The 24,393-nt window shown below is 37.0% G+C and overlaps 1 protein-coding gene and 1 long non-coding RNA gene across 2 annotated transcripts; one reads left to right on the forward strand and one right to left on the reverse strand.

The window, feature by feature from the left end:
• Positions 1-2,132: 2,132 nt before the first annotated feature.
• Positions 2,133-22,671, reverse strand: LOC117337967 (acid phosphatase type 7-like). The gene is made up of 9 exons (XM_033899127.1): positions 22,206-22,671; positions 14,389-14,603; positions 11,262-11,354; positions 10,422-10,577; positions 10,012-10,087; positions 8,939-9,056; positions 8,540-8,743; positions 6,812-7,002; positions 2,133-6,639 (listed from the first exon to the last, which is right to left on the reverse strand). The coding sequence occupies exons 1-9, from the start codon at positions 22,246-22,248 to the stop codon at positions 6,233-6,235; spliced, it is 1,503 nt and encodes a 500-aa protein (XP_033755018.1). The 5' UTR covers positions 22,249-22,671; the 3' UTR covers positions 2,133-6,232.
• On the forward strand, positions 17,322-18,451 carry LOC117337968. Its single transcript, XR_004534927.1, has 2 exons — positions 17,322-17,530; positions 17,671-18,451. It is a non-coding gene; the product is annotated as an uncharacterized LOC117337968 (long non-coding RNA).
• Positions 22,672-24,393: the final 1,722 nt, after the last annotated feature.

Genomic DNA, 24,393 nt, shown 5'->3' on the forward strand with positions numbered 1-24,393 from the left:
GATTAGTCCCTATATCAGTAACCACGTACTGTATTACTGTTGATTAGTCCCTATATCAGTAACCACGTACTGTATTACTGTTGATTAGTCCCTATATCAGTAACCACGTACTGTATTACTGTTGATTAGTCCCTATATCAGTAACCACGTACTGTATTACTGTTGATTAGTCCCTATATCAGTAACCACGTACTGTATTACTGTTGATTAGTCCCTATATCAGTAACCACGTACTGTATTACTGTTGATTAGTCCCTATATCAGTAACCACGTACTGTATTACTGTTGATTAGTCCCTATATCAGTAACCACGTACTGTATTACTGTTGATTAGTCCCTATATCAGTAACCACGTACTGTATTACTGTTGATTAGTCCCTATATCAGTAACCACGTACTGTATTACTGTTGATTAGTCCCTATATCAGTAACCACGTACTGTATTACTGTTGATTAGTCCCTATATCAGTAACCACGTACTGTATTACTGTTGATTAGTCCCTATATCAGTAACCACGTACTGTATTACTGTTGATTAGTCCCTATATCAGTAACCACGTACTGTATTACTGTTGATTAGTCCCTATATCAGTAACCACGTACTGTATTACTGTTGATTAGTCCCTATATCAGTAACCACGTACTGTATTACTGTTGATTAGTCCCTATATCAGTAACCACGTACTGTATTACTGTTGATTAGTCCCTATATCAGTAACCACGTACTGTATTACTGTTGATTAGTCCCTATATCAGTAACCACGTACTGTATTACTGTTGATTAGTCCCTATATCAGTAACCACGTACTGTATTACTGTTGATTAGTCCCTATATCAGTAACCACGTACTGTATTACTGTTGATTAGTCCCTATATCAGTAACCACGTACTGTATTACTGTTGATTAGTCCCTATATCAGTAACCACGTACTGTATTACTGTTGATTAGTCCCTATATCAGTAACCACGTACTGTATTACTGTTGATTAGTCCCTATATCAGTAACCACGTACTGTATTACTGTTGATTAGTCCCTATATCAGTAACCACGTACTGTATTACTGTTGATTAGTCCCTATATCAGTAACCACGTACTGTATTACTGTTGATTAGTCCCTATATCAGTAACCACGTACTGTATTACTGTTGATTAGTCCCTATATCAGTAACCACGTACTGTATTACTGTTGATTAGTCCCTATATCAGTAACCACGTACTGTATTACTGTTGATTAGTCCCTATATCAGTAACCACGTACTGTATTACTGTTGATTAGTCCCTATATCAGTAACCACGTACTGTATTACTGTTGATTAGTCCCTATATCAGTAGCCACGTACTGTATTACTGTTGATTAGTCCCTATATCAGTAACACGTACTATATTACTGTTGATTAGTCCCTATATCAGTAACCACGTACTGTATTACTGTTGATTAGTCCCTATATCAGTAACCACGTACTGTATTACTGTTGATTAGTCCCTATATCAGTAACCACGTACTGTATTACTGTTGATTAGTCCCTATATCAGTAACCACGTACTGTATTACTGTTGATTAGTCCCTATATCAGTAACCACGTACTGTATTACTGTTGATTAGTCCCTATATCAGTAACCACGTACTGTATTACTGTTGATTAGTCCCTATATCAGTAACCACGTACTGTATTACTGTTGATTAGTCCCTATATCAGTAACCACGTACTGTATTACTGTTGATTAGTCCCTATATCAGTAACCACGTACTGTATTACTGTTGATTAGTCCCTATATCAGTAACCACGTACTGTATTACTGTTGATTAGTCCCTATATCAGTAACCACGTACTGTATTACTGTTGATTAGTCCCTATATCAGTAACCACGTACTGTATTACTGTTGATTAGTCCCTATATCAGTAACCACGTACTGTATTACTGTTGATTAGTCCCTATATCAGTAACACGTACTGTATTACTGTTGACTAGTCCCTATATCAGTAACCACGTACTGTATATTACTGTTAATTAGTCCCTATGATCAGTAAACCACGTACTGTATACTGTTGATTAGGTCCCTATATCATTAACCAAGTACGTTAATGTTGATTAGTCCCTCATCAGTAACCACCGTACTGTATACTGTTGATATTAATGAACATTTTAACGACTAATACTTAAAACAGTAAAAACGCTAAAACATAAGTCACCAAATATGAAAAATAAAATGGCAAGTCCATATACAATTAAAACTCGTAAGCACGCAGGTATAAACAACTAGTAAAGCTTTGTCTGACTCTGTGGCAGTATTTCTTACAGGTTAAACATAACTCAGCCTTACTATTGGGGTATGGAAGTCCCAGGAAACCAGTCGGACTTTCTCCAATCGTTGGTAGGATGTGACACAATTGTCTGTCCACAAACAGGAAATCGTCTTACCATGCTAAACTAGTATTAACCTTTGGAAAGTGCAGAATATTTAAATTTCTAAAGCAATTTGGAGAAGATCATTTGAAAACTCGAGCAGGACAACTAACATTTTATTTCTAGTTTACGCCGGAAAAAGTAGGTTTTGACCAATATAATAGGGTCGCCAGACGTTTTTTTTTGGTTTATACATAATTAAGCGTTGAGATCAGATTTCACGGTTTGAATCTCATTCTCTCACACGCTTAAACGGTATTCTAGAAGAAAAACTTACGTAGACTTTTATGACTTCTCTATGTTTTTATCTATGTACTCTGAAATGTATAGCCTGATTTGTTTGTTGTATTAACACGTATAAATAAAGATACTAAACATGGTGTGTCTATCCGGCCCCCGGGTGTGACTGAGTGGAGCCCATCAACATACCACCGTAGGATGAAATAAGGAACCACCATTAGCCGGAGGTTAGGTGCGTTTGAACAATGACTAACATGACACACTCGGAACTACTAAGGAGTTATGAGTCTTGATTGCTGACCGGTTCGCGACTTCCTTGTTTTTTTCTCGGGAAGTATTGACAATTTTTTTTCGGGAAGTATTGACAATTATTTTGACCGGTTCGCGACTTCCTTATTTTTTTGCTAGGGAAATATTGACAGTTATTTAATGTGTTTTTAGAAAGAGAACCAAACAACTTTGTGTGGAATAATATAAGCGACTTAATAAACATTGTAAAGAATTGCAAATATATTGGTTTACATATATATAAAGTATTGAATTATACAATATTGATGTTAATTTAGCAATGTTTGGAATATTACATTATATAAACTTGGTAAACAGTACAAAAGTGTTTATAAATATCAAACAATATACACAATAAACACACAGTGTACACAATTAACAAACAGTGTACACAATTAACAAACAGTGTACACAATTATCAAACAGTGTACACAATTATCAAACAGCGTAGACAGTTATCAAACAGCGTAGACAGTTATCAAACAGGGTAGACAGTTATCAAACAGTGTACACAATTATCAAACAGTGTACACAATTATCAAACAGTGTACACAATTATCAAACAGGGTACACAGTTATCAAACAGTGTACACAATTATCAAACAGTGTACACAATTATCAAACAGTGTACACAATTATCAAACAGTGTAAACAATTATCAAACAGTGTACACAATTATCAAACAGGGTACACAGTTATCAAACAGGGTAGACAGTTATCAAACAGTGTACACAATTATCAAACAGCGTAGACAGTTATCAAACAGTGTACACAATTATCAAACAGGGTACACAGTTATCAAACAGTGTACACAATTATCAAACAGTGTACACAATTATCAAACAGTGTAAACAATTATTAAACAGTGTACACAATTATCAAACAGGGTAGACAGTTATCAAACAGGGTAGACAGTTATCAAACAGGGTAGACAGTTATCAAACAGGGTAGACAGTTATCAAACAGCGTAGGCAGTTATCAAACAGGGTAGACAGTTATCAAACAGCGTAGGCAGTTATCAAACAGGGTAGACAGTTATCAAACAGGGTAGACAGTTATCAAACAGGGTAGACAGTTATCAAACAGCGTAGACAGTTATCAAACAGGGTACACAGTTATCAAACAGGGTACACAGTTATCAAACAGTGTACACAATTATCAAACAGGGTACACAGTTATCAAACAGCGTAGACAGTTATCAAACAGCGTAGGCAGTTATCAAACAGGGTACACAGTTATCAAACAGGGTACACAGTTATCAAACAGTGTACACAATTATCAAACAGGGTACACAGTTATCAAACAGCGTAGACAGTTATCAAACAGCGTAGGCAGTTATCAAACAGGGTACACAATTATCAAACAGGGTAGACAGTTATCAAACAGGGTAGACAGTTATCAAACAGCGTAGGCAGTTATCAAACAGTGTACACAATTATCAAACAGGGTACACAGTTATCAAACAGGGTAGACAGTTATCAAACAGCGTAGGCAGTTATCAAACAGGGTACACAGTTATCAAACAGTGTACACAATTATCAAACAGGGTACACAGTTATCAAACAGCGTAGACAGTTATCAAACAGGGTAGACAGTTATCAAACAGGGTAGACAGTTATCAAACAGCGTAGACAGTTATCAAACAGTGTACACAATTATCAAACAAAGTGTGAAATTATGTAGAATACATTTATACATCTACAAAACAATGTATACTCATACGTAACACAAATCTTACCTCGTATTATAGGTACGGTTGATATCAATTAAAATCGTTTTGCATAAAAATCACGAAAAAGTTTTCTTGAAACTACATTAACGGAAACAACAACTTTCCTACTATCCATAAAATACGTCCATTAAATCAGCATGTTGTATAATTTTCTAGCATAAATATATCAATAACAATATCAAAAACCTCATCCTTGTTACATAGAGAAACGACATAAATCACATACGGGGCAATGATTGTAATATTTCTTAACGTTCCACTAGTAGCCACAACCACTTAAGGCTGCAAACGGAAACTTAGATATCGACCCATGCTACATCCCTAGTAGCCAATGAAACCGATGAACGTTTTATAGTCTATAGCAAGATCTCGTCCCGTAACAATGTCTTCGATGTCCGTTGATATGCCTCGTGGTTGTATTGTCGCCATCCCGGTTCTCACGTTGAGAACGCGACATTAACTGGATTCGACCTGGAAACCCGATGAAGCAGAAGGCGTTTTTTTTTCTTCCGGAATGAACACTTGGAGGAAACAAAAGGCATATTTTAAATATGTTTCCTCGTGAAAGAGTCGGTGGGAAAATTGGTTTACAGTAAAAGTCTCTGGCAAGATAATTTGCGATAAAGTAAGGAAAAATATAATACAATACAAATTAATGTAAGTAAGCACGGTCTAGAAACCTATAATCTCCGAAAGTCTGGTTACCCTAACGACAAGTGTCTTGACTAAACTTCATCTGTATTCTGTCAATGATTATTCCCAAACAACACCGTAAGATATTGGCAGTATTATAAGTCATGTCGTGTTCCCAAACAATGTCAATACCATAAAATATTAGCTGTATATTGGCTGTGATTCCAACCAGTACTATGACATATCGGACGATGCTTTCCTCGGCACTGACGGACCGGACCATGTATTAATCTGATATTCTGAGAAAGTATTATCCCTGAAATGTTTGGTGATCCGAGATACATTTCGTTACCTATGTCACAGTTATAGTCCAATAGCACCATAAGTTAAACAGTATCCAAGGCAGACAGGATTTCCTAAGACCTGTTACTGTTGTCATTTCATGTCCGACAATACCATCTGGATGTGTTTTCAAGGTCAATCTGGTTCCACAAAGGCACGAATTAAACATACTACGACGAAACAACACCAGCATACGGAGTCCTGTTCGTGCTGGATTTTATTTGCACTCTCTACGTAAAATATGCTGGAGATCACGTGTAGAATCGGGATCACGTGTAGAATCGGGATCACGTGTAGAATCAAGATCATGTGTAGAATCGGGATCACGTGTAGAATCAAGTTCACGTGTAGAATCGGGATCACGTGTAGAATCAAGTTCACGTGTAGAATCAAGATCATGTGTAGAATCAGGATCATGTGTAGAATCAAGATCACGTGTAGAATCAGGACCACGTGTAGAATCGGCCATCATTTCCACTTCTGATCGAACATATATAATATACATATAGTTGGCAGCAGTGGATGTAATCACATTATCACAATATGCTGTTGAATATTTATAAACGTTAAGAGACTTCTCCAAGAGTTGGTCAGATAACAAAATCGTCGTCTTCTTCGATGTTAAGCAAGCGTACATGAAAGGGATGTGGGTCTGGACAACAAAATCTGAAACATATAGGTCTCTTGTTCTTCCTCCACATACAACAACAATATACACACGTGGAGAGGATGATAAAGAGAACTGCTGAGCTCACAATAATCACCGTCAGATAACGAAACGGCTGTGGACACGTGCATGAATAGTGCGCATCCTTACTATTGCAGTTCAGATTCGGTACGTTAGGTCCGTGACGGGACTGGACAACCCATACACTGTCCAGTGGCTGTCCATCTTTGACCTTCACTTGCTCGAAATAGAGATGGCTGGAATTGTACACGTGAAGACGTCCGAACGAATTTAGACTACCTTCGGCTGATGCAAAAGCTGACCATGGTCCTGTAATATCAAATTAACAGTGATTAGTGTATAGATTATGATATGTTTTATAACGCTTTCGTGGTAACGAAGATCGTACTCACTGGAGTAAAGAGTTTATGTTGCCATATCCTAAATTCACAGTATAACACAGATGTCGCAAACATTAATCATTGCCATTTTCATTGCTTACCTCTATCGCCCATAGGATCTGCTCCTTCGCCACTTCCGGCGGCACCGGAAATGATATGTACTGGGGCTTGTGGGTGATTGTAGTTCTTGGCAACCACTCTGTTCTTGTAAACGGGCCAAAGACGTTCATACGAATGCTCATGTGCTTGTAGTATTAGGTCAACGCCTTGTGCGTAAAACAGATCTTCAAGTCTGAAACAAGAAAATGAAATAGGTTACTTAATACGGCTAACACGAATTGTTATTAGTACAGGCCAAGAGCCTCTATTTCTACATCGATCACAATGTTACAGATACTTTACATACTGATATCACAATGTCCACTAGGTGTAATATCATGATAGACAATTTAAGGTTTTCTTCTAATCTGGGAGTTTCCTCTTCTTCTGCTGCAAGTTTCCATTTCAAACAAACCTGAAGTGACTCAGCCATCATATTCGTGATGTTGTATACTTGATTATCTCCCGTCATTCTTCGATACATCAGCGTGGGGAATTTACCGTTTAAACAGTTCAGTTTGGTTTGGTTTGGTTTATTTTGTTTAACGTTCTATTAACAGCTAAGGTCATTTAAGGACGACCTCCCGTGTGTGCGACATGCATGCGTGTTGTGAGTGCGTATGTGTGTTTTGGGAGGCTGCGGGATGTTCGTGTTAAGTCTCCTTGTGATAGGCCAGAACTTTCGCCGATTTATAGTGCTACCTCACTGAAGCATACTGCCGAAGGCGCCCAGCAGGACCCCCCACCCGGTCACATTATACTGACAACGGGCGAACCAGTCGTCCCACTCCTAATATGCTGAGCGCTAACTAACCCAAAGCCTTCCTCACAGGGGCGAACACTCAAATGAAGACCAAAAGTGAGGCATTGTCAAGGGAGACATTAGGAAGAAGAAAGTTGTTCAGAAAGAAGAGAAAAGATAAGATCCCAAATTTAGTCGCCTCTTACGATCATGCAATGGGGGCAGCAGGTACAATTCTTACGCCCTACCTGCAGGGCAGAAAAAAACAGTTCAGTATAAGTATTTTAAGCAGATAGAGCTTGTTCTGCGTTGGACATTTTTCATAGAAGATCTATACCATTTATTGGTTGGGGTTCCAGACAATGGCTGCGTTATCAGGTGTTGCCGGTCTACTGCTTTAAACAACATTTTAAACATGAATTCAATGTTCCTCTTATCAGACAAAGGTCGTAAAGTTCACATTATCCTTCTGAAATGATTACCACCGATTTTTCTCTCATCCAGATCCTGTCATATAGTTTCTTTTTTCGCCAGATTTCATAGAAGAACCTCGCACTTTGGTAGATGGAACATCAGTTACTATTTCTCTGACTCTTTGAAGCTTTTAGAAATCATTTTGAAGCATTGGTACAGCTTCATCGCTTCGTATATGATGGTATAATTTTGATATTTATCATATTTTGATAAGATGTTGTGATGTTTAAAAATTATCAAAATTATTTTTAGCACCTTCGTTTTAACTCGGATAAGAAACTGTCAGTTTTTACTAGGATGACGAATTGTTTGACCTATTCCAGTCTCAACTAAATTCTAACGTTTCTAAATTATTGACGCGGATATGTTCCTAACACGGAGTATGAGCACACGAACTCAAAATTATTTCAATTTACCGACGTAGAAAAGTACCCGGATGAAACCTGATCTCTGATGTGATTTAGATAATGTTTCACCATAACCTAAAAAAATAAATAAATTGTCTGTAACCTACCCATTTTTGACCAGATGACCGAATATCCGGCCAGTGCAATCGTCCACGTCGTGGTTTGAACAGTACATCGGTCTATGACCCATCGCGACTATCCATGGCTGTTTGTCTCTGTTTTGATTGGCTTTTATTAAATCCTCCAATAGCCAATAGAATTGCGTACACACATAGTAGGCGTTGTCAATGAAATAGACTTCCGAAGAGAAACTGGAACGAACAATATGGTCCATGTTATTCCTCACAATTTAGCATCACCTTTTTACGTATTATAACGTTTGAGTAAAACTTACATTACATTATTGGATAATCATATTTAAAATGTCCAGCAATAGAGTATCACTCATACACACTCCCACCCCTCTTAAACGATAAACATGACGTCATGCTCTAGAGTCGACTTACCTGATGAAATGGACAGGTCCTACATTGTAACTGTACCACAAACGGTCAAGGGGCATTGGCCAGCTGACACCCGGCATGGAGAATCGAGTCCGGTAGTGATGTAGACTATTGGTCAGTTCTGTATAGAACAATGGGAAAGATATAGTAAATAACGCCTATTCTAAGAGTTAGATTTTTTCTTATGTTTATTAAACATCTTAAATTTCTTTAAAAAGTCACCTTACACTCAGTTTAACCCCCTTACGGATGTCTATATGCCACACTCGGGCAGTTTGACCTCCTTTCGGTCTATAAGGAGGCCACACTCGGGCAGATTTACCTCCTGTCGGTCTATAAGGGGCCACACTCGGGCAGTTTGACCTCCTGTCGGTCTATAAGGAGGCCACACTCGGGCAGTTTGACCTCCTGTCGGTCTATAAGAAGGTCACGTTCGGACTGCGATCGTGATTCAGTTCCTCCTTTTATTTTTTTATAACCTAGAAAAATTCTTCAATAAAACACACAAATTATAATCTAAAACCGGTATGAAAAAAGATCCCTCCGATCATGTATGATTACTTTTAATATGATGTGTAAGTTTATGTTTCAACAAAATATCAGTAAGTTAATCATGACAATTTTTGACATTCACGTGTTTTAGAGATTTCGCCACACATTTCATTAACAGAATTCCATCCTAACTGGGAAGTAAAGACAGATCTATTGGCTACATGGGAGGTAACTCGGTAAGCCATGATGCCTTCTATTCTACTTGTCGATATAGGTGAGGGGACATAACCCATATTCTCGCTTCTTTATCGAAATATATATCGCTCATTCGATATCTATCCCCTAAAACTTCTCGCTGCTGTGTTACATTCTTTAAGCTGATGTTCGATAAATTCAATATAAATGAACTGCAAAGGATTTATTTGAAGAGCTATGCACCAGAAAAAGTGTGGATATCCATCATGAGCACGTATACTTTATAATATCGAGACATGATTTAGTTTTGTTATCCTTCGTACCGACAAAGAGGAGTCTCGTGTAATGCTCGTGTACTATTTAATTGTAATGTTGTTAAAGAAATTTACCGTGATTTCCGGGTGACGTCATGTATGGTACGCGAGCTGCTACTGGCTGGATCAGTTCCATGAAGTTGTCGCCATTCTACAAGAGAAAACATTTCCTGTGTGTTTATAAATGGAGACCAAATCCAGGATATAACCAGCCCAACTTTCGAGTTAGACTAAAATCGACTGTATCTGGAGGTACAACTATCGTCAAAATGACATGAAAGATTATTTCTGGAGGTACAATTATCGTCAAAATGACATCTAATATCTAATTCAAGAAATTTGAAAATTAAGATGCCCCGGGTCCTTGGGCGTGCCCCTTCGATATCTAACTAAGGGTGTTGATCCAGTGTCAGGACAGTAACACGAACTAGTTCACGAAACCTCCACAATAAAAGCTCTGAAAAATTAAAACACGACACACTTACCAAACCTCCGTCAGTCTCCATGTCGTAGGCAATATCACCTACGTGACAAATAGCGTCATATTTTTCTAATGCCACATCCTCTTTTAGAACTTCAACCGTTTTCCGGCCATGGTTGTACCCCATATCTCCGTAAACGAGGAACTTTACGGGTCGATCCTGTAGGCAAAGTAGGGAATCGATAATGAAACACAAAACAGAAGTCAGGGACAGGAATGGTCAATAATATATACAAAACGGAAGTCAGAGGCAAGAAAGGTCGTCAATAACATACAAAACAGAGGTCAGGGGCAAGAAAGGTCGTCAATAACATACAAACAGAAGTCAGAGGCAAGAAAGGGCGTCAATAGTGTACAAAACGGAAGTCAAGGGCAAGAAAAAGTGTCAATAATGTACAAAACGGAAGTCAGAGGCAAGAAAGGTCGTCAATAACATACAAAACAGAAGTCAGAGGCAAGAAAGGGCGTCAATAATGTACAAAACGAAGGTCAAGGATGAAAAGAGTGTCAATAGCATAAAAACGGAAGTCAGAGTAAAGAAAGGGCGTCAATAGTGTACAAAACGGAAGTCAAGGGCAAGAAAAAGTGTCAATAATGTACAAAACGGAAGTCGGGGTAAAGAAAGCGTGTTAATAATGTACAAAACGGAAGTCAGAGTAAAGAAAGCGTGTTAATAATGTACAAAACGGAATTCATGGACAAAAAAGAGTGTCAATAATGTACAAACCTAATTCCAAAGGCACAAAAAGGCGTCAATATTGTACAATGCGGAATTCAGAAAAAAAGGCAAGAGCGTCACTAATTTGCTGTACTAAGATCGGGTATTAATAAAAACAACACTTACAGGTGTCCGAGGTTGCGTCGTAAAGGTCCAATTCTCGCTCGTTTCGTTAGTACAGATCAGTTTATATGTGTAGCTTTGACGAGGTGACAGGCCCTGAAAAAAACACCAATTGATATCAAGTTCAAGTTCAAGTTCCATTTATTCCAGGGACCTATCGGCCCATAAGTGAAAATAACAACATGGTAATGCATAGATATACAATAAAACAGGTACATGGTCGGAGAGTGTTCAACATGATATTGTAAGCTTATACATCTCATTAGTTCAACAAAATAATATTTACCTATTAACTGTTTCTGTCCTTTTTCTAAAAGCTAAATGGATATCATTACTCAGACTGTCGTATTTGTCGGGGACCAAATAAACAAGGTCCATAGTGGTAAACCACATTTAAAAATAATTACGCGAAACAGACGAATGGATCATGATTATGGAAAGTATGTTCGTTTGTTTGATTTGATTTGAACATATTTTATTGTTTAGACACGATTGGATTGGGTACAAGTTTTTAATAACTAATAAAAGCCCTCTCCACAAATATGTACACGTATTACAAAATTTGTGATAGCGACACAATATACTTATGATGATTATAAAGAAAGGAAAGCAAAGAAGAATGACAGGGAGAAAGACAGATCTAGAGATCAAAGAATAAGATGAATGTTGGTACATTAGGATATACTTCAAATTAGGGTTCATAAACCATGAAAACAATATATATCTTTAAATACATTTAATTAAAACTAATCAAAATCTAACGCATGGCACATTCCAGCTACACATCCAATACACGTCACTTATCCATTGTCCACAAAAACACATTCCTTAAATCCTTCATCGGGTCACTCCTGAACTTTATAGGTTTCCTATTCATATACCATACATTAGAGGTTTATTATAAACTGTAAATGATATACGTAATATTAATATCAACAAAGTGTAGACATAGGTCAGATGTTTCTGGGTTATAGGACGGGATGGATATCCTGTCCCATTGTTAGTGTCCAGGTGATGTATACAGCTATGGTCGTAAGAGGATATGTGTTCAGGAGAACACCAACAGCCAGGGTTATTGGAGTACTGGCTGTATGTCCCCCCTGGACATTCGTACTCCAATAACCCTGGCTGTAGGTCTCCCCTGATGGACACCCGAGGGTTATTGGGGTACGGGTGTCAAGGGGAGACTTACAGTCAGGGTTATTGGAGTACGGGTGTCAAGGGGAGAACTACAGCCAGGGTTATTGGAGTACGGGTGTCAAGGGAAGACTTACAGTCAGGGTTATTGGGGTACGGGTGTCCAGAGGAGAACTACAGCCAGGGTTATTGGGGTACGGGTGTCAAGGGAAGACTTACAGTCAGGGTTATTGGAGTACGGGTGTCAAGGGGAGAACTACAGTCAGGGTTATTGGGGTACGGGTGTCCAGAGGAGAACTACAGCCAGGGTTATTGGGGTACGGGTGTCAAGGGAAGACTTACAGTCAGGGTTATTGGAGTACGGGTGTCAAGGGGAGAACTACAGCCAGGGTTATTGGAGTACGGGTGTCCAGGGGAGACCTACAGCCAGGGTTATTGGAGTACGGGTGTCCAGGGGTGACCTACAGCCAGGGTTATTGGAGTACGGGTGTCAAGGGAAGACTTACAGTCAGGGTTATTGGAGTACGGGTGTCAAGGGGAGAACTACAGCCAGGGTTATTGGAGTACGAGTGTCCAGGGGAGAACTACAGCCAGGGTTATTGGAGTACGGGTGTCCAGGGGAGACCTACAGCCAGGGTTATTGGAGAATGGACACTACCAGTACCATGGAAGGACGGGTGTCAAGGAGACACCTAAAGGTCAGTGCCATGGTAGACGGACGTCAATGACCTGAGTAAGGGGAGGACGGAACATACTCGCTCAAACGGAAAAGAGTTATTTCTCGATAACTCAATTGCGGATGTTGGTGACATGTCTTTAACGGAAGCTGGGATGAGTAGAAAGGATGTGATATTGGGGCTAGTTTCTGTTTCAAACATGTCAAACATCATATATGCTTGTGCTCTATATTGGTCAGTATAAAAAGTGTACATTAAGACGAACGAAAAAGAATGTTGTCTGTTATATATAAAAAAAACAACACCCAAACGACATTAATGGCTTAGAAACCTGACGAGGAACAAGTTCCAAACATCTGTGTTAAGTTTCATGACAATCTGAATTTATCGCGGTTACTAAAAAGGAATCGTTAGTCTAGGTTACAATCCAAGATCAATATACCTCGTGACCTTAATTTCTGAATTCCTGAAAGAACTTGATTAATATCGTCAAAATTCATCAAATTAAGTATTTTTCCTGATACAGATAAATGATGACGTATGAATTATGACACCGGAGTTCACAACGGAGTGCGTGTAACCGTGTCATTGACTAGGGTCATAAACATATTATCACCTATTCTACCATGTTTGCTATGCAACGCCAGTTTTGATTGGTTTAAAACCATGTATTATTTTCCAATAACCCACGCTCGTGCCAATAATACACGGTCGGGAGTCACGGCTGTAACAATTTTATATATCAAATATTCACCCATTTTATAAAAGGTTACCATAGCAGAGTGGGCTAATGGGTTAGTCTTACAATAAATTTTTATCACGACGCGAGTTCGAATCCTACGGAGGCCCCCCTTTCTTTTTCTTCTTTTTTCTTTCTTTTTTAATCCTTTTTTTATTTTCAAAATCAATGCTATATGATAGATGCTCTTGATCGTAGTACTGTATTGCCTGTATATTTCATCAACAAATAATGCAATACTCAAGAAATAAATTACAAGGTTTTCTCGGGGTTTCTTTGCTGTTTTTCTATTAGAAAGAGGTCGATCTCAGAACTAAACAGTACAGGGCAGAATAGAAATAATCAACTTTGACTCTTTTATTGTTGCAGGATATACAACGAGGACGAGGATATTTTGCAATTTTAATTAATAACTCAGGCCTGCGGCCTTCGTTATTAATTCAATTGCAAAATATCCTCGTCCTCGTTGTATATCCTGCAATAATACACGAATCATCGTTAATTATTTCTTAAATAACCAATAGAATGCTTAGTGTTCTGAGCTTGCATGCGAGGATTACTCCAGAAAGCTACTCACCAGCATTTCGGCCATGTGTATATATTTCATCGCTTTCCAATTGTCCGTAAGCAACTCTGATTGGCTGGCTTTTACGCGCATGCGTTCTTCATAAATTGCCCAATATTCCACATGACATACGACATCGTCATCGGTTGACCACGTGACTTTCATGACGTCAATCGTTGAGCCGAAGCTCAAGTGGATCTGAGAGATTTTCCCCAAAACGGGTCCAACTGTAAAATAGCAATAAAACATACCATTAGTAAGTTTCTCGGTTGAGGGTGGCTTTCTAAGAACTTATTTTCTTATATTTAATGTAAATACAATTATTTGAGTAATACCGACTTATATTTTCGTTGTTTTTTCACTTTGCTCTTACATCATAATTCCAATATTTTCTTAAAGTTTAGTTTTGCATATTTCTCAGGTTTCGTCAATGTTCCTTTATTCCTATGAATTAAAATCTCCTACAGTAAAGTATCACACAATTTAAGGAAAGACTCTTGGTAAGGAACCTTCTGAAAAACAGTGATGCATCTGTTATGTATCCTGATATTTAAACATGGCTTAATCAGTATCGACATCATAGACATCAGGAAAGTATAAATATATCTGTCATGGTGACGTAATCTTACAGAAAGTGAGTCACATGCCGCACCTTGACCATTTCCCTATTACTTCCGGGTCAGTTACAACTTAGCAGGTCAAGTGAGATGTTTGGAGAACGAAGTTTTAAACCGGTGTCTCAATCAACTTAAAACAAATGTGTGTTCGTCTGTACAAATGTTTAATAATTAAAAGCCTTTGTGATGTATAAAGGCATCGATTGCAATATGGCTCCCCTAGGTCTCCACGCCTATTTACCTTGCTGAAGATAATTATGAACAGGTTGCTTGCCATTGAACTGTTCTATCTCGTTGGTGACTTCACATATATGTATGTAAAACTATTGGTACGAGGCCATCTTATTTTCAAGTACTTGTGCTATATATACATTTTGTACTGTCATAAACCGGAACTACTTATTTTCTATAGCGGGACGACATCCGGAAGTGCGCGATGATTGACCTCTATATTCAATATCAACTTGAGTAGGTATTGTCCGCTGACTTACAATACTGATATATATATCAAAACGATCTATGCATAGATGTGCATAGCTATATAAACCTCTACTCAAACTTCGTGTACGACACCCGGCCTAACATTCGCGTGTAACAATACGTATACTAAGATTTCACGTTCATGTTGGTATATAGTTACTACTAGATCCATAGTCCCCGTCCACATTAGATTGGTGTTGCGATTCGCTCCTTTAGAAATAAACGGTTAAGATAAAAAAAAAAAAAAAAAAAAACACCTGCAGTTAAAACCATGAACAAGTTCATGTAATTTTGTATACAAAATTGAGGGCTTCATTTGAGCGCAATAAATCACCTTACACAGTCTTGTAATTTTTTCATGATGTTTGATTTATCGGAGAATTAAAGCAATCAATGTAAAACCTTTCTCGAATACTTCTCCGCGTTAGAGTATATAAAAAATCTAATTTTCAAGAGTTTAGCACAAATTTCAACAAGAATTTGATCTGAACTTTATAATGTACAACGAAAACATTCAAATCAGGGTAAACTATTTTTCTGTCCTAATTGTTTCATTTTTTTTATTTTAAAGAACTCATACATTTATATACACACACGTACATTGTCATACATGGTCGTGCACCAACATGCACAAACATTGTTGATGAAATACTATCGGAACGATTTCAATGTTATTCTATCATAACTATTACATTGTGATACTATCATAACTATTACATTGTGATACTATCATAACTATTACATTGTAATACTATCATAACTATTACATTGTGATACTGTCAGACTATTACATTGTGATACTATCATAACAATTACATTGTAATACTATCATAACTATTACATTGTAATACTATCATAACTATTACATTTTGATACTATCATAACTATTACATTATGATACTATCATAACTATTACATTGTTATTCTAAAAGAACTATTACATTGTTATTCTAACAGAACTATTACATTGTAATACTATCATAACTATTACATTGTGATACTATCATAACTATTACATTATGATACTATCATAACTATTACATTGTTATTTTAACAGAACTATTACAATGTAATACTATCATAACTATTACATTGTAATACTATCATAACTATTACATTGTGATACTATCATAACTATTACATTGTTATTCTAACAGAACTATTACATTGGAATACTATCATAACTATTACATTATGATACTATCATAACAATTACATTGTGATACTATCATATCTATTACATTGTGATACTATCATAACTATTACATTGTGATACTATCATAACTATTACATTGTGATACTGTCATAACTATTACATTGTAATACTATCATAACAATTACATTGTAATACTATCATAACAATTACATTGTAATACCATGACAACTATTACAATGTAATACCATGAGAACTATTACATTGTAATACTATCATAACTATTACATTGTAATACCATCAGAACTATAACATTGTAATTCCACCATAACAATTACATTGTAATACCATGAGAACTATCACATTGTAATACTATCATAACTATTACATTGTAATACCATCAGAACTATAACATTGTAATTCCACCATAACAATTACATTGTAATACCATGAGAACTATCACATTGTAATACTATCATAACTATTACATTGTAATACCATCAGAACTATAACATTGTAATTCCACCATAACAATTACATTGTAATACCACCAGTCCGAAGATAACCAAAAAATCTTTAAAATTTGAAAATGTAACTTCGACCCAAAGTGCGAAAATTAATTGCCGCAAACGACTATTAATACGAGCATGCACAGACAATTTAGTTCAAGAACAGAAACGAAAATGGCGCCCGCGGCTCCCGCGAAGGGTACCGGAATCGACCGAGGATAGCCAAATGCGAGTTAGCGATCAGCCAATGTGTCACTGAAATCGGAATCGGCGAGAAAGTGAGGACATGACAAGATAGCGAACGTCATAAAAGCTCGTATGAATATCGAACGAAGGAATGCCTCATTATAACGACATGAGTGACATTTGAACTAATCAGCCTATTTTGCTTTACGGTAAGATACATGTATATCTGTCGTTACCAAACGGTCACCTAAATGCACGTTTATACACAGCTATACATATTTGTCGGATTGAACTATTTCTAATCACAACTAAGACGTGATAAATATGGAAATATGTATTTATTTTCCAGCTAAAGGCAGTGGGAATGAATACTTGGATATTGATAAGATACCTTTGTGAGGGGAAAGCCATTTATTCCTGAATAGAATTATACTGCAGTCATGACGACAGGTTCACGACGAATGATGATATAAATACAACGTAAAGCCTCTCTAATTAAACCTTCTGGATTAATGAACACGAGTGTGCTTTTTAATGATGAAATTCATGATCCATGAAAGACTACGTATACTGTGAATACCGTATTGAACACCGATATAGACCGAAGATTCCTTTGAAACCGAAGCCATTAGAGGCCGAGTATATTGGTGTATACTAGGTATTTGGTCATTGACATGATATAATACATCATTGAATTATACATTGATTGGCCAGTACCCGATCACTGACGCGGATATGATAATAACGGCCGTCCTTGCTTGTTTTCTTTTGGCCGCAGTACAAGTCAATAAAATGTTTACCTATACAACGACAGTCGCGAACTCAATCACACTACTCCAATATAATATATAATTAAACAACGGGTTACTGGCAAATGGTGATGTGGTCCTATATTAAGGTTTGTTATTGATAGTAATTAGTGTTATAGGATCATAAATGACACCATCTGCTAAGACATGCATTATTAAGTATATTAAAATTCCATTAGTAAAATGAATGTTGTCACAAAATGAATCGTGACATCATTATAGTGGTCACATGATCTAATGGTGTTACAGTCCCACAACATCCATCTAATATTTAGGCCACGTATGCTGTTTTGAGTTTGTCAATAAAGTGCGCAGATTTGACTTGTTATTTAAGTTTCCTTCATTCGGTTTGTGCACGTGAAGTTCTTAGCACAGCTAAGGCAGTGTTGTCACAGTTAATTAAGTCGACGACGTCAAAACAGCGGTCACGTGTTCACAAGATGATATAACCTCATGACACATACTGTATCCTTCATGTGTTGAAATGTTCTAATTATAAATCAACATTGATTTTACGGACATGTTACCATAGAAAAGGGTTGTAAAAAGGACATACACGTGCATATATAGCACTTGAAAAATAATTAGTAATGGGCCTAGGTATAACTTCATCATACAGCTGATAATTAAATGACTTATTAAGCTCCAATGTGTGGACAGGCTGTATCCTTATGGCCGTACCTTGAGTAGATATACTGATGAAAGGGTACATCTTCACGGAATACAACACCTTTATAAAGGGAGGTAATGAAATGATGGATACGTTTTGACGCCAGGCTTGACATTCAAATGTCTTTGTCTGTATTTATATATGGCTTTGACAGAGCTACGGATACTCGTAGAGTATGTTACATATGGTAATATCCACTCGTACACCGGATATAGGTATCTCTGAGGAAAAATAAGGGCACACAGCTTGCAGCAGGTGGGGAAATCCCCAAATTACACATTTCTATTATGTGAAAACGAAACGTTACAACTTGGTTGCAATTGAATTCTATTGGTGTTCAACAAATAGATGTTGCACATTTGTTTTAAATTTATCAAACGAATTGTGCCCGATTCTTCGCAAATCAAAAGTAAGCACAGCCTTGTATCTTTCTATCTGAAAATGATCGTTTCACTAAAGCGTTTAATAACGTATTGGAAGATATATATTTGAAATACGTTTGAAAATTACTTATTCATAATCCTTTAATACACATTTACCCGGCTCACAGGTACACATATACAGCTATACATGGAAGTAACTATATCCGGTGTATGCGTGATTCACAATGATGTTCTTCCGGAATTAAGTCGAGTCAAGTAATTATTACTCATTGTCCGCTGATAAACATGCTAATAGACAATATATATTAAACCGATTGGTGTCCCTGCGTATTATACTCAGTGAACATCGAATATCCGGATTATGAGTGTTCACGGTTGAGATATGACTTTATCTCTTCCGGATGGAAGACATTGGGACAGCCATAAGAAGTAGAGGCATTTGTTAGAAAGTGAGACTATCGCGGCATGTTTAAGTAGTTGATACATTAAAAGGATATATGTATAACGGTATATCATGTGTAAAAAGTAGAGAGTTAAAAGGGATATATAGAGGATATCTAAGTGTCTTCAGTAATACAAAGTATATTTCACGAGTGGGGCTAATATTTTGATATTTTTTACGAGTGCGTATAACAAGTGAAAAATATCAAAATATTAGCCACATGAGTGAAATATTTTGGCATTACGGAAGATACTGTTAGATATTCTGTTTATTACATTATATAGCAAAATATACCGAGGCAGCTCAAGTCTCTTCCAGAATTCATTGCGGTCCCCTGTCAACGGCTCACAGATGTACGCCAAATCGTGACGTTATGTATTCTGTCTTGCATTATGACATCATATATCATAACATGACGGGGAGCTATATGCAAATCTTATTTTTTTGCAGTTGTCGTTTGTAAGCAGTGTTTTGATTGGTCAAATCAGAAAAAAGTGATATTTTTCACTAATGAAAAATATCAGAAAAAGTGATATTTTTCAATAGTGAAAAATATCATTTTTATAGAATGAATAATTTTCGATATTTCACTGGTACAAATGTGAAAAAAAACAACGATATGTCATGTGTAAGTATTAGAGTTAAAATGATATATAGAGGATATCTAACAGTGTCTTCAGTAATACCAAATATATTTCACGAGTGGGGCTAATATTTTGATATTTTTCACGAGTGCGCAGCATGAGTGAAAAATATCAAAATATTAGCCCCACGAGTGAAATATATTTGGTTTTACTGAAGACACTGTTAGATATTCTGTTTATTACATTTTGTATCAACAAAAACCCTACCCCGTATGCTAACTAGGACTACAGCGATAATTTGTAAACAAAAAAAGTAGTTTCCCCTGTCCAGGTGCTGACATATATGTCGGGCTTTCTGATTGGTCAATTATTTTGGTATTTTCTAATCATTAATTTGATTGGTCAAATCAGCAAAAGTGATATTTTTCACTAGTGAAAAATATGATATTCTTCACTAGTGAAAAATATCACTTTTATAGAATGAATAATTTTTGATATTTCACTGGTAAAAATGTAATAAATAACGGTATGTCATGCATGTCTGTCATTGGGAGATTGCACACGTTCAAATATTAAAAAAAAGTACATTGAAACGTCTTCTTTAGACAAACAAAACCTTTTAAACTGCATTTACTAACCTACTCTTTTTTCAATTCTATTATTAAATTTATGACCAAATTTATGATCTTTGTGTACAATAAAGACTCACCTTACGTCATTTTCAAATGTAAATTAAATGTCGCACGTTCAATTATGTCTAGATGATAATTGGTTTAGATATAAGTAGTTATGATAAACAACATTGGTATAAAATATCGGTAGTTGTTTATGACAACACAAATAAACATGGCATCACTAGAGAAATCTAACTACTGAAGGTTCGTGTGGTGTTCTATCTAATCTGAATATAGGTTGGTTATAATGAATGTCAACATTAAAATCATTAATACAGCTTATATTTACAGTAGGCTGATAAAAATCTGATGAACTGGTATAGAAAAACATAGATGTCAACAAAATATGACATATTGGGACCAATTTACTACTTAAAGGTGTCCTCGGGTCATGTCAGTCCGGCATACGGGTGTCCACTGTACATCACATAAGATAGATATGTATATAGAACCGGTATCAAATATCGCCCCCGGCCTGTGATCACCCAATCACCGACACATCTCATAAAATATATAGATGAACCAGGAAAAGGTGGGTCCAAAACGGTATTCAATGTAAATATTATTATATGATTTTATATGGGTATATCGAATGGTCATTTAAACCAAAACAGTTTACAAGGTTAACTATAAAAGTGGAATCTATTCAATATATTTCTGGAAGTTTTACTAAAAATAATTAAGACGCCCACTCTTCTTTGTTCCATCATACATGTTATAAAATTAATCAGTGTAAATACTGATCCTAAACCATGCAAGTATATAATGTAAGTAAATGTCGGGGTCGAACCCGAGAGAAGTGATGCATTGGGTTGAATTTAATTTCCAATTGACTTTCCGTAGAAAGACTGACCATCATTAGTTATACACGTAACGGGTGGTGAGATCCTATCAGGAAACAGTAGTTGATATATACCATCTAAACCAGAACCACCAAAGTACTGTTAATACTGTACAACACCACAGCAAGAAAAACAAGGCCCGGAATTAACCGGTATATTGAAATTTTCGGAATGTTAATAACATGTCTAAATACTGAGACCGATTCAGATACAAATATCACAGACTCACAAATTAGAAAAATAATGTTATCAACTGAAAGTAATATTATTATAATGGTACATATAGAACATGGTATTTTTAGTCTGCGCGTGTGTGTAGATGTCGATATGGTATATACATGTATGTATGTATGTCTGTACGTGAAACATATATATAACATAACCAGGATATATACATTTTGTGCCAATTTCAAGCACGTGTACCTTGGTATAATGTCACATTAATGACTTTTGCTAAACATGATAGATAAACCTACTTACCAGTACATACAAATAGAATCGTCACGATCGTCTCCTTCCTCATCGCTGTTTGTTATCTGCTTAACTGTCCTCGTATCCGGGTTTGCTGTATGATGTGGTCAGCGAAGGTGTGGGAGTGGTCACTCTGGACACCCCGGGGTCGCTCTCTATGCAGGCGACGTCTGTTGACGTGATATCACAGTGATGGCCAGACGATCAATCAAATACATAGTGATTACTTTTAAACGTATATGATGGAGTTATATAGTGGTCGGTCTAGTGGACAGGCAGGTGACAGTTCAACTCACCGTCACAAGGACATGATGAGGATTCTGTTGAATAATAAAAGACACCAGTTGGTGACTGACAGAGGGTCAGTGTTTTAATGAACACTGTACAGAATTCCAGAGTAAATCGATAACAGCAATCTTTTCACGTGTACGCTAATTAGCAGCTGTCATACACTGACCAGCGACCTGTCTCAGTCTCCTATAATACACAGTACGTGTACAGCGATAGATTCAGTTTCTAATTATCAGTCTCCAACCTTCACACAGTCATAACACACAGCACAATGATAATTCAGTCTCCAGCCTTCACACAGTCGTGACACACAGTTCAATGATAATTCACAGTCTCCAACCTTCACACAGTTGTAACACACAGTACAATGATAATTCACAGTCTCCAACCATCACAGTCGTAACACACAGTACAATGATAATTCACAGTCTCCAACCTTCACAGTCGTAACACACAATACAATGATAATTCACAGTCTCCAACCTTCACACAGTCATAACACACAGTACAATGATAATTCAGTCTCCAACCTTCACACAGTCATAACACACAGCACAATGATAATTCACAGTCTCCAACCTTCACAGTCGTAACACACAATACAATGATAATTCACAGTCTCCAACCTTCACACAGTCATAACACACAGTACAATGATAATTCACAGTCTCCAACCTTCACACAGTCATAACACACAGCACAATGATAATTCAGTCTCCAGCCTTCACACAGTCGTGACACACAGTACAATGATAATTCACAGTCTCCAACCTTCACAGTCGTAACACACAGTTCAATGATAATTCACAGTCTCCAACATTCACACAGTCGTAACACACAGTACAATGATAATTCACAGTCTCCAACCTTCACAGTCGTAACACACAGTACAATGATAATTCACAGTCTCCAACCTTCACACAGTCATAACACACAGTACAATGATAATTCACTGTCTCCAACTTTCACAGTCGTAACACACAATACAATGATAATTCACAGTCTCCAACCTTCACACAGTCGTAACACACAGTACAATGATAATTCACAGTCTCCAACCTTCACAGTCGTAACACACAGTACAATGATATTTCACAGTCCCCAACCTTCACACAGTCGTAACATACAGTACAGTGATAATTCACAGTCTCCAACCATCACAGACGTGACACACAGTACAATGATAATTCACAGTCTCCAACCTTCACAGTTATAATACTCAGTCCATTGACCATTCACAGTCTCTAGCTTCACACAGCCCAGTAACACAATATAATGATAATTCTCGTCCTCAAGTTTTAAAATATCAAATACGGTTATTTATAGTTACAGCTATCAGTATCCAAGAACACACAGTCTAATGAGGGTTGTTACGTTGTCCTTAGAGTTAGGTCCCCTCAACAGCGGGAAGTGAACGACTAATAGTTGTGTATAAAATAGACCTGATTAGGTGGAGGACGACTAACAGTTGTGTATAAAATAGATCTGACTAGGTGGAGGACGACTAACAGTTGTGTATAAAATAGACCTGACTAGGTGGAGGACGACTAATAGTTGTGTATAAAATAGACCTGACTAGGTGGAGGACGACTAATAGATGTGTATAAAATAGACCTGACTAGGTGGAGGACGACTAATAGATGTGTATAAAATAGACCTGACTAGGTGGAGGACGACTAACAGTTGTGTATAAAATAGACCTGACTAGGTGGAGGACGACTAATAGATGTGTATAAAATAGACCTGACTAGGTGGAGGACGACTAATAGATGTGTATAAAATAGACCTGACTAGGTGGAGGACGACTAATAGTTGTGTATAAAATAGACCTGACTAGGTGGAGGACTACTAACAGTTGTGTATAAAATAGACCTGACTCGGTGGAGGACGACTAATAGTTGTGTAT

This window comes from Pecten maximus, chromosome 11 (assembly GCF_902652985.1).
Source record: "Pecten maximus chromosome 11, xPecMax1.1, whole genome shotgun sequence".
In the NCBI taxonomy this organism is placed as follows: Eukaryota; Metazoa; Mollusca; class Bivalvia; order Pectinida; family Pectinidae; genus Pecten; species Pecten maximus.

Excerpts from the sequence above, each read along its gene's own strand:
- LOC117337967 (XM_033899127.1), bottom strand. The coding sequence starts at position 22,248 with ATGAGGAAGGAGACGATCGTGACGATTCTATTTGTATGTACTG. Across the intron at positions 10,088-10,421 it reads TGGAGACTGACGGAGGTTTG|AATGGCGACAACTTCATGGA; the intron begins GTAAGTGTGTCG and ends TTTCTCTTGTAG. Across the intron at positions 6,640-6,811 it reads AGATCCTATGGGCGATAGAG|GACCATGGTCAGCTTTTGCA; the intron begins GTAAGCAATGAA and ends TTGATATTACAG.